Below are 12,522 nucleotides of genomic sequence, written 5' to 3'. Positions count from 1 at the left end.
TAGCTAGCATTTATATAGAACTTCTAAGGTTTGCAAAGCACGTTACAATTATTATCTAATTTTATCTTCATAATAACCCTGGGAGGTAGGTGGTGTTGTAACCCCCATTTTATAGATGAGGAAACTGAGGCAGCCGGAAGTTAAGTGACTTGTGCAGAGTCCCACAGCTAGTAAGTATCTAAAGCTGCCTGCAAGAAGCTTATGTATGCAGAGGGAAAGAACATAGAAGCAGATAAAGAAATAGAAGATAATTTGAGGAGGTAGGGGAAATTAACAATTAAGTAGGTCAAGAATGGCTTTGGGTAGTGTGTGTGAGTGAAGTTGAGTGCTGCAGGAAGCTAAGAATTCCAGGGGGTGAAAGTGAAGAGAGTACTTTCCAGTTATCAGGATAGCCTTTGCAAAAACATGTAAATAGGAGATCAAATGTCAAGTTTATGGAACAGCAAATAGGCCAATTTGGCTGGGACATTGAGTGTGTTAAAGTGAAGTAATTTTGGAAAGGTAGATTTGAATCCAATTGTGAAGTGCTTTAAATGCTAAATTGAGGAGCTTGTCTTTTATTCTAAAGTCAGTACGGAGTCAGTAAAGATTCTTAAGCAAGGGAGTGATGACATGTCATATAGGAAGATTATTTTGACAGTTATTTGGAGGACAGGTTGGAAAGCGGGAGAGCCTGGAAGCAAGGAGAACAGTTAGGAGACAGTTGCAGTATTTCAGGTGAATGGAGAAATGGGGATGAATTTGAGAAACGTACTGGTAGAGTGAACAAGATATGGCCAAGTGATGGGTTATAGAAGTTAGCTATTAGAACATGAATAATATTAGAGCAGATCAGAAAACAATTTAATCAACCTTATATATGAAAAATGTAGGTATAGATCCGATGCTAGTCAATAATCAATTTTCATTAAGTTGATAAAAATATTGGTGTTAATAAATAAACTCTTCTTGAGAATTGAGTCACTCTATTAGTATATATTCTCATCTTGGTTCCAGGATACATGAAAGAATTAATAAAAAAATATTTATTAAGTGTTTACTGTGTGCCAGGCACTGTGTTAAGGATTGGAAATACAAAAACAAAATGATACAGTCCCTGCTCTCAAGAGACTTAATATGGGAAGAAAACATATTTTGGGGAGTTATAGGGATGGCAAATTGATCCACAGGGATGTCAGTTGACATTCTCTTTCCAGAAGAAAGGGTAGTATTGATTGGTTACTGTGTCCAAAATAGGAGATGGAAAGTGAGATTGGGAGTACGTGAATGGTAGCAGAGTAAATGGCAAGATAGCCTGTAGAGATGGCTGCAGGGATTGTGTCTAGGCTGGCTAGATATAATGTGCTAATTGAGTTTGCACTCACTCAGCAATAAAAACAGTTCAGGCTCAAGGTGGAAGTTGCAAAACTGAGTGGATTAGCTTTCCCAGGGTGAGTGTGTGTTGTGTGGAGGTTCAGTCCAGAGGGTGCTATTCTAGTTGGGGAACAAGTTGGGTAGCAGCAGGGCAGATCATCACTTATGGCAGCTCTCAGTTTTGATTTCAGTGTTTTCATGATGGAAATTTTGTTCACAGAGCCAAGTTAATCTAAATATTGCCGAGGATTTGGTCATATAGCCCAAAACTTCAGGTAGTTTTTTCCTAGTAGCCTACTGGTTCATGTGTGTTAATTAGGTAAGACTTTTTTTTTTTCCTAAATGTCTCAGATGGGTCAACCCAGCTCTCAGGAGAGTGCACTGATCATATTTTCTGCTAGGTGTTAGGTAGAAAACATGAATAATTTCATACTAACTACATTGTATACTCCTCAAATTTTCCATGAATCTTAACCAGAGAGACTTTTCTGCAATAAAAATAGCAATGAATGAAAAGCCATCCTGTTTGCCCCCTTTTAGGGCTCAAACAAACATTGGCTTAAACAAACAATTTTCCAATTTCCTGAGCCCTCAATGTAAGACTGAAAGATTGTTAAGTTTTCAAGGTGTCACTGAGAGAAAAGCTAAGGACAGATGATCCAGCCTTTCTGTAAAAATATATTGTGTTAGATAAAGATCTTTGAATCTGACCTTTTTCATGGCCATAGTGTCATGGTTTAGACTGAATCACTTGAATCTGTTGCAGATATCTGTTTTCAACATTCCCACGAGTTTTAAAAAATTTAAACAATAGAAAATGAATATCAGATTATTTCACTTTTGAGTCTTTGTTAGTGATTGGATATGTGGTGATTGCAGCATTAAGTTTAGATTAGCTGTATGTTTTAATCCATGTGAAGGGGAATAAATGCTCTTTTTTAAAATTAAGAAGTAATTAACTGGGACTTTGGCTTTCAGTGTTTGGAGGTTATTTAGAAAATCATTGTTTCTCTCTCCCTTCCCCTCTCCCTTGAAGTCTAGATGGAGAAAACTTGTTTTGGGCAGGAAGAAGGAAGAAAAGTTTTAATTTGTTGTATGGAGCACCTCAACTTAGTCCTTTGATAGGAATAAATAAAATGTTTATAAGCCATTCATCGCTAACAGGGCAATGAAAAACTCTTGGAATGAGAACAGAGCTTGTAATGATATATTTAATTTAACAAGATACCTGTTGGAATTCATTGTCTTGTTATCCAGAAATGAATATCTGTCCAGTTTATCAAAATGCTTAACAGCTTAAGTTCCAACACTCATAATAATAGCTAACATTTATATAACATTGTAAGGTTTGCAAAGTGCTTTATGTGTATTATCTGATTAGGTCTTGATTGAAACATAGAGTTAGCTTCTCTGGAAGATGATAAACATACTTTTTTTCCCCTTCCTAAATGATAATCTGATAACCCTCATACGTGAGCTTGTGTATGAAAGATATCTCAGTAAGGATGGAAATCTCAACTTCTTAGCACAGCATTTGTGGCCCTGTCTTTCTAGCCTAATCTATTTTTATACCCTTAATAGGCACTTTACATTAGCTAAGTTGGTTCAACAGTGCCCCCTGAACTCATTCTTTCATTTGTGCCTTTGCTTGTGCTTCCTTCCACCTTGAAGGTGTTTTTAATTCCTCTTCATTTATTCAGATTATACCTATCCTTTGTAGGTTCAGCACAGATCCCTCCACATTTGTGACTGCCCTAGCCAGCACTAATCAGTTCCTCCTTTCATAGCACTCCATACCTGTGTTACTTAGAGAATTCTGGAATTGGAAGGGATTTTAGAGGACCATGGAGGTATGTGCTACGGTAGGTTTGGGGAACCTGTGGCCTTCTAGGTTCTCAGGTGCAGCCTTTTGACTGAGTCCAACTTTTACAGAATATATCCTTTTATTAAAGGGATTTGTTCTGTGAAGTTTAGATTCAGTCAAAGGGCCACACTTGAGGACCTACAGGGCCACATGGCCACAGGTTCGCTATCCCTGTGCTACAATATTTCTGACAGATCTTCTTGAATACTTCAGTGATAAGGAACAAAATAAATTTTGAGGCTTCGCATTGTGTTTGTTGAAATCTCTTCCTTAAAATGGATTAAAATCTACATTCTTACAACTTGCAACCATTACATCCTTCTTATGTCCTTTGTAACAAAGTAGAATAAGCCTGATCCTTCTAGATGATGGGCCTTCAGATATTTGAAGATGACTGTTGGGTTCCTCCTTAATGCTTCTCCATAATTCCTTAAACCTATTCTCATATGGCATGGTTTCCAGACCCTGCAGCACATTGTTCATTTTTTCTTTTCTGACTGTACTACAGCTTATCAATAACTCCCAGAATGAAAAAGATATACCTTCAATAGGATAGGGAACAGTGTTAATTTCTCTTTTTTAAAATACTAAGTGCTTCTGTTAATGGAGCCTAAGATTTTGTTAGTTTTAACTTTTTGGTACTTATACATATGTTTTATATGTATATATACACACACATATATGTATGTATGTATATGCATATACATACATATATGTGTGTCTGGGTCTATATAACTCTATCAATGTGTCTTGCCTACTTAACTGGATTGCAAAAATTTTGAGGGCTGGCCTATGTCTCCTATCCCCCATTGTGTGTTGATATGAAATCCCACTTATGGCAGCCACCTTGAAAATTAACTTTTCTGTTCTCTCAGATAAGATTGTTGGGGATCACTTCTCTATAGAACAAAGAGCCTCCTCCAGACAAGTTATTTTTAATGACATAGGACACTGAAATGCGATGTAATAGCTTTGGCCTGTTGCTTAATTTGTCCTTGCTTTTTTCCCTTTTAGATGAACTGCGTCAAGCTATTGTGGCTATGATGAACAGAAAGGATGAATTGGAAGAAGAAAACAGGTATCTTGTGGCCTTCCAGCTGTCAAATTCTACTCTTCCTCAACCCTTTTGGATGCTGTGTTTTTGAGGCTAAGTGACTCTGTGTGTGTGTGTGTGTGTGTGTGTGTAATGAAACTTGTTTCTGTTTTATACAAAAATGTACAAAATAACATTTTAAAAAATCTTTATCTATGTCTTGTAACGTAAGATTGCTCCCCAGAATAACAGACACATTCTTAATTTCCTGAATGACTATTGTTATTTAGAGGTCCTTAAATTGTGTAATACTTCTAACCATTCAAAAATGCTTTTACCTCTCTCTTCTCATTTGACAAATGAGTATTGTCATTCCCATTTTTAATACAGAATGGTTAAATCACCTTTTTGCCCATTCACAAGGCTAGTTATTGGCTAAGCTGTGACTAGAAATTAGGTCTCTTGACATCAGGTTCAGGGCTCTGGAAGAATGGAAGGATGTGTACCCTGAAGCATTTCACATGGTTCACCTAGTAAGTAAGAAATTGCCTTCCATTTCAAGATTGCCCATGTTTCCCTTTAAAAATCTCTGAAAAATATTTTGCGGAGCTTTCCAAAACCATTGCTGACCTAGTTGCATAAAGTGTAATACATTCTCATTTTATATTTTAGACACTTAAGGAAATTCCACTTGGCCTTGCTTTTGCTTGTGAAAGTGGCATACCTTTAGAACAAATGAAAATTTTAGTCTGAGACTGTACTTATACTCTGGTGTCATGTAGCAAGATTTGTTCAGGTATTTGGGCTTCCTCTCCAAAAAAACAAAACAAAACAAAAAGCTGTGTGCTTAGGTATAATGCTGGTAAAGTCATGTTTGGTTTGCTTTTCAACAGTAACATCTGAATAGCTTTGGAAAGAACTGCTGCCTTCTCTTTGTCTAAAACCAGAAATTATGTTTACAAGAGAACTTTTGGTGGGTTGATAAGCTTTGGAAGGCAAGACATAATTTGTTGTGAAATGATAGAATGTCAGCACAAAATGTGTTTAATGGGTAATAATAATGGGTATCTTTTAAAGGAAACATCTTTTGTATAATTTGCGCATTCTATGCATGTTTGCATGCCCTTGATTATTTTCCCAACCTCTGCATTCATTTTCTTTGCTAAACTTCTTTTCAGTAAGGCTTTGATATGATGACCCTCATTTAAAAAAAAAGCAAAACAAAACATAAAACGCTAATTTAATGCAGTAAAGGTTTAAATATGGCTTGTTTGACACTTTCTTATATAATCAGGGTCAGGCTGATGTTGTTTTACTTTCACTGAAACTCTCAAATTGGTGACTTGATAACTGACTTTTAGGTATATGTTTACTTGGTCTTATTGACTCTCACTCATTAGCTCTACCGTCTAATGTTCTTATTGTCCTGAGACTTCAGGACATGCTTTGGAACATTCTTTAAGTAGCTTTACCCAAAGGAGCTTAAGTAAAATTTTGTTTCAGAGCAGAGGAAAAAAATCAACTAGATTTTAGCAGTAACTCTGTTTTGGCCTTGATGGGCATTTTGCTTTTGATGTCTAAAAACGTATGATACTCCCTTTTCCCCCAGATCATTGCGGAACCTGCTTGATGGCGAGATGGAACACTCTGCAGTGCTCAGGCAAGAAATTGACAACTTGAAACGAAAGGTGTCAGAACAGGAAGAACGACATGTAGTAAAGATCCAGGCATTGGCAAGGTGGGTAAAATGAAGTTGAGAGCAAGGAGTGGGTTGTATATGGAATCATGTGATGGGTAGTTTTATTTTGAAGACTATAAGGACATTGACCAAATAACATGCTGTTCTTTAGAAATGCATTTGGGAGAAAACAGGGTATAAAACTCTTTCAGGAAAAGCAGCAAGAATGCAAAATGGATTACTTTAAAAAGTTTTTGCACAAACAAAGCCAATGCAACCAAGATTAGAAGGGAAGTAGAAAACTGGGAAAGAATTTTTATAGCCAGTGTCTCTGATAAGGACCACATTTCTAAAATATATAGAGAACTGAGTCGAATTTATAAGAATACAAGTCATTCCCCAATTGATAAATGATCAAAGGATATGAACAGGCAGTTTTTAGGGAAAGAAATTAAAGCTATCTGTAGTGATATGGAAAAATGCTCTAAATCGTTATTGATTAGAGAAATACAAATCAAAATGATTCTGAGGTACCACATCACACCTATCAGACTGGCTAAAGTGACAAAGCAGGAAAATGATAAATGTTGGAGATGATGTGGGAAAATTGGAACACTAATACATTGTTTGTAGAGTTGTGAAATGATCTAACCGTTTTGGAGAGCAATTTGGAACTGTGCTCAAAGGGCTATAAAAATGTACATACCCTTTGACCCAGCAATACCACTTCTAGTTCTATATCCCAAAGAAATGATAAGAATGGCAAAAGGACCCACATGTACAAAAGTGTTTATAGCACGTCTTTTTGTGGTGGCAAAGAATTGGAAATTGAGGGGATGCCCATCAATTGGGGAATGGCTGAACAAGTTGTGGTATATGAATGTAATGGAATATTATTGTGCTATAAGAAATGATGAGCAGGGAGACTTCAGAAAAACCTGGAAAGACTTATATGAACTGATGCTGAGTGAAATGAGCAGAACCAGGAGAACATTGTATATAGTAATAGCCACATTGTGTGATGACTGACTTTTATAGACTTAGCTCTTCTCAGCAATGTAAGGATCTAAGACAACTCCAAAAGACTCATGATGGAAAATGCTATCCACATCCAGAGAAAGAACTATGGAGTCTGAATGCATATGGAAGCATACTATTTGTTCTCCTTTTCTTTTTTTATTGTTTGGTTTCTTCTTTCTCATGGTTCCTCCCATTAGTTCTAATTTTTCTTTACATCATGACTAATGTGAAAATATGTTTAATATGAATGTGTAAGTAGAGCCTATATCAGATTGCATGCTGTCTTGGGGAGGAGTGAGGAGAGGAGAGTGATGTGGTGAAGGGCCTTAGGAGAGGGTTTTGAATGAATAGCGTCTCAGTTCCCTTCTGACTCTGAGATTCTATAATTCAGCAATTTGCTATTTCAACCAACAACTCTGCAAATCTATAGAGTGGAGGAATTAGATATTCATAATGATGATCTTGAGGCACTGCAGATTTTTGAAGTACCTTCTGACTCATCAGAGAAAGATTAAATTAACTCTGTGACTTGGAGCAAGACATTTCATCTCTTTGGGCCTCAGTTTCCTCATCTCCAAAACGAGGAGGTTGTGCTAGATGATTGCTATTGCCCTTTCCTTTTCTGAAAGTCTGATTCTGTTAATCTAGCTATTTGAAAATCAGCAACCTTTGTTTAGATGTAATGCTATACAATAATCTCTTAAGCAGATAATTTAATTAACCATTATTTCCCTCCAGTTTTGCCAAATTAGCCCAAATACTCAGAATTTACTGTATTTGAAAATTTCTAACACTCAGGTTGTCTGTAAAACAGACAATTTCTTGGGGTGAAGAGATAGGAAGAACTGAAATGGAATAATTAGGTGGTTGTGATGCAATGTTTATATGTTTTCCACTGGGTCCATATCTATCTGCAGCTACATTTGGTGACAAAGTTTCCTTGCCTTTGTCCTCCTTTGATCAATGTGAGCACTGTGTCATCAAGCAGACAGTGTTCCTGTATCAACAGAAGCCTTAGATATCTGAATATTTGGCTCAGCTTGGTTGCTTGCATGCCTCCCCATGGCTATAGATTTTGCCTGTCTAGTGGATCAGTCTTGCTCATAGAAAGGCCAAGTGTTTAGGTGGTAGCCTTCTGAAAGCAGCCAGGGTGAATTCAAACACAGAAGCTTAGAGGTGGGAGTGACCTCAGAGATCATCTAGATCAGCCACTTATTTGCTGGGTATCAAGACTGGGTTCAGTTTTGGAGTAATGAGTGAGCAGTGTTGCTGGAATAGAACTGGAGTAAATTATGAGGTAATATATGAAGAATTTTATAAACTTTACAACTTTGTGTGAATGTCAGTTACTATTATTATTGTTGTTTTTTTATGGGCCCATCATTCCGGGCATGTTAAGATGTTATGCCCAAACATACCTTGCTGCTTTCTCTAGGTCATTCTCCCTCAAACATGGCTGCAGTTTACTCTTTTGCTGGTTTCTATGCTACAGTTATTTGGGATGAATGGTGATGCTTATGCTGGGCCAAAAAGCATCTTTTCCTTGTATGCATCTTCCAGGAAACCACAGAATTCATTTAGTGTACCATTGACCAGGGCCATTACTCTTCATTTGACATAGTACTCCTATTTCTATTGCTTTTCAGGCCTTGAGTGCCTTGCAAGCTTTCTTCTTCATATAGCTGTCCTCTATGAATAGGTGACTGATGAAGCTTGCTATTTATTCATGGAGTGAGTTGCACTCATATCTGAAAGGGACAGGTAGAATGAGTTATTCTGTGCTGGGTTATGACTAGTCAGATACCATATATTGGCTTTCTGTGAAAACTCTAAATCTCTGCCTCTGCTCCCAGGCTCTTTCTCCCAGATTTTAAAGAGAAAAGGCATTCAATAAGTGAGTCAGTTTCCCATATGTGTATCCAAAGGGATTAATGGAATTCTTGTCTAAAGAAGTATAGGGTAAGAACCAAAGCTGTCAGGTAACTGGTGGGGAATTGGCTTGGGAACCACCTCCTCAGAAGAGCCTGTGAACCTCCAGTGCCAATTCCTTATGGTCCCAAATGACAGTTGTTCATAGGATCATAAAATCAGAGGACTAGACGGTTAGAGCTGGAAGGGACCTTGGAGACCATCTAGTCCAACCCCCTTATCTTAAAGATGAAGAGCTCTTGTTCTGAGAGATTAAATGACTTTCCTGCACTCACAAAGGTAGAAAGTAGCAGAGTCAGGATTTGGTCTCAGGTCCTTTGACTCTAAATCCAGTGCTCTTTCTGCTGCACCATGGCATCAACATCCCTTAGAGCAAGGTTTTTAATTCATGGTCTATGAACTGTTGTTTTTAATATTATGGTAACTGTATATAGATGTAATTGATTTCCTATATGTTTCATTTTGTTTTATGTATTTAAAAACATTCTGCCAGAGGTGTCCTTGATGCAAAAAAGATTAATAACTTCTGTCTTAGAGAACGAAGGCTCATAAAAATAGCCTGAAGTAATAGCCTAGATTAGAGTCACAGTAGGGCCATGTTAGGTGGAATTGAAATTGTGAAACATAGCTGGTGGTGTGATGTAAAGGAAAGACTTATCTTTTCTAGAGGGAGTATGGAGGTCATTTGTCTTATTCATGTCCAATGACTAGTAGAAATATTAGAATTTACTGAGTACTCTCTTGAACCCACTATAAATATGTAACTTGGGCGTTAATGTTCTCCCTTTGAAGTTATCTTACAAGTGAACAGAGACCATAAATGATCTTCATTTCCATTCTATTTATTTATAATCTTCATCATCACCTCAAAACTAAACTTAGGTTTAGGTGTCTAGGCCTAATCTTATATATGCTCCAGTTTTCAGATCTTTCAGTCTAGTGTCTTCCTGAGACATACTCTATACCTTCTGTCTGTTGGTTTGAAGTTATAATCTAATTTTGTCATTTTGTCATCATTTTATTTTCTTAGATTATATATAGGGTAATTGGCTAGTTTATTTGACTGAGTTTCATTTGGTGAGTAGGTGGTATTTCTTCCTTTTCCTGTAATGCAACCTTATCAATAACTGACAAGTCTATAATGAATCATACCACAAACAGGTGAAGGAAGTATGTAGGGTGAGGAAGTGAAGGTATTTTGTGAGATATGAATGTAAGACATGGATATTTGGATAAGACCTAAGATATTTAAGAACAATTATTTTTCTTAGAGTTTCCCAAAATTTAATCTGAAGTCAGCGGTGTACTTCTTGTCATCACTGAAAGTTTGGGGGTAGGAGGTCATCTGCTAATTAACATTTAAGTTGTTTTTTTTTTTTGAGGAAACATCTGGAGGGCTTGGGATTGTCTCCTGCTATTGCCTAGAAGGATTCATTGCGTACCTAATATTACACTAAGCTGTCATTATGTCTTCTCATTTGATTTGGATTTTTCATAATATTTAGGTAAATAATTCAGCTATTTCAAATTAGAAGATACATGTTTTGCAGAGGTAACCTAGCTTGTTGACCTTCAAAGAATTCCTAAAAATAACTTCTTGTTTGTAACACCAGGTAGTTGTTTAGAGGATACTAATAGTGAATTTGTTGGTGCCCTTTAAGCAATTTAACCTTTCCAGACTGGGCCCGAGAAGGGTAAAAGGAGTTAGGAATGTTAGGAATGCTAGGATGATGTTAGGAAGTGGGAATTTTTACATTAGGAATCATCCATTTTGTGTTCTAGGATAGACTCTCTCTTGATGATTACATACTGTTCCTTGGTTTGGTTTTGAGCTCTTGAGAGGACTCCTGCTTCTGCTGTGAGGCAAGAAAAGTCCAGTATTTGGAGCCAACTGTGTGCTACTGGACACTTTAGCTTCCACTAGTCATGGAAAAGGTGCCTTTTCTGGCGGGAGTTGTATGGCTAGTGCAATTAGGAGCAATTAAAAATGGGAGTCAGGGAAAGGTAGAAGTAAGCAAAATCTAGGTTTATTTGTGTCTGTGTTTGAGATTATGAAATCATCTTCTCAATGTGTTAAGAGTGTAGAACCATCCATTCATTCAACCATATAATAGATTTTCCTTTAAGGCAGGGGTTCTTAAACTCCTTTTTGTCATGACAGCTTGGGCAGTCTGTTGAAGCCTATGGGTTTTTTCTCATAATATTGTTTTTAAAAGTAAATTGTGATCTAAGAAGATGTTAAATTTCATATAAAGGTTAGCCAAAATAAAGATGTAACTTTTTCTCCATTCAGGTTGCCAGACCACTTGAAATCTCTTTATGGATCTCTAGGCTAAGAACTTCTGTTTTAAGAATTCTACCCCCCCCCCCGACCACAGTTCTAAAGCTGGAAGGGACTTCATAGGCTATCTAACTCCTTAATTTTACAAGTGAGTAAACTGAGGACCAACAGGGAGATTAATGACTTGTTCAGGGTCACACAAAAAATAAGTATCACATGTGGGCTATGAACTCAGGTTTTTCTGACTCCAAACTCAGCATATTAACCATGGCCTCTATCAGTTTCATAAGTACAACGTGGGAGAGGCATGACTAGATAGCAGTCAGTTTTCTCAATAATTACCCATGTGAAAGTTCTGGAAGAGAAGATCCAAATATGAGCATCTTTCCCTGATGTACCAGATAAAAAGAAACGAACATATTTATCTTCTCTGCTAACTCTGGATTCCAATCAAGACAACAGGTTCAGTTTATTTAGTTGATGAGTTAAATTTTTTAGGGGGTAAACAGAAAGGTGTTTGAAGAAACAGCTGTATTTGAAGCATGCATCCATGTAGAATTAGCAAAATATTAGAACCGCTAGCACCCACACCAGATGTTTGCCAGAAAACCTGCATCAAATGTGGACTTGGGTGGTTCATCAAAATGCTGAGTGTGTGCAGCTGTTATGGAGGAAGAAAGAAGCCCAAATCTGAGTCATTGTTTTATCACATTATTTTCAAGTCTTTCTTTCTCCTCATCAAAGGGAGTAAGAAGAGATAAAAATTTACAGGAAGAAATAAATATGATACAATTCTCATTAAAAGGTTAGTGTAATTATCCACTGGGGAGAGAAATACGTTTACATTCATTAATGTTACATTTGCTGTCTTGTGTAATTCGAAGTGGCCGAAAAATCTTTATGAAGAAACACAAAGCACAGAGCAGTTTTGGGCAGTGACTGCAGAACGCAGGAGATGGGTAATGAGGCCAGGTGAATGATACTTTCTGCGTTCGTTGAAAGAAATTATTGAAATCCTGTGTCTGCCCTTTGCTGAGCTCAGTAGTTTGAGACCACATTGTCCAGTTTAAGCCCTCTACTTTCCTCTTCTGCTTTGGTGTAGGCAGGAATGTAACCTGGTTATTCCTAGAAGATAATTTTTCAAATCTCCTTTTCTAGTAGCTCACAAGGTGGCAATTTCCGTGTCACTGAATATGAAGACTGAATCTTAAATATAACCAACATGTGAGTGCCCTGCAGGCGGTAACAGTTCTGATGACATCACTGCCAAGCGAGTTCTTGTTATTTGAATGCTGGTGAGGGAAGCAGCAGGAAGCTGAGCAGAGGAGATATTCTTGGCAACATCAACAATTTAGCACAAAGAA

The 12,522-nt window shown here is 37.2% G+C and overlaps 1 protein-coding gene across 5 annotated transcripts in view; it reads left to right on the top strand.

Moving 5' to 3' along the window:
- Positions 1-12,522, top strand: part of SNX29 (sorting nexin 29) — a 659,946-nt gene that overhangs the window by 127,180 nt on the left and 520,244 nt on the right. For all 5 annotated transcript variants that reach the window (XM_078152787.1, XM_020978396.2, XM_020978398.2 and 2 more), the window contains 2 exons: positions 4,232-4,295; positions 5,860-5,988. In XM_078152787.1, coding sequence (XP_078008913.1) covers positions 4,232-4,295; positions 5,860-5,988 — 193 coding nt within the window. The remainder of the gene's footprint in view (positions 1-4,231; positions 4,296-5,859; positions 5,989-12,522) is intronic.

Source organism: Phascolarctos cinereus, unplaced genomic scaffold (assembly GCF_003287225.1).
Source record: "Phascolarctos cinereus isolate Bilbo 61053 unplaced genomic scaffold, phaCin_HiC Scaffold_4;HRSCAF=312, whole genome shotgun sequence".
NCBI lineage: Eukaryota > Metazoa > Chordata > Mammalia > Diprotodontia > Phascolarctidae > Phascolarctos > Phascolarctos cinereus.
Note: the sequence above shows the minus strand (reverse complement) of the source record. Positions and strands in the feature narration are given on the sequence as shown.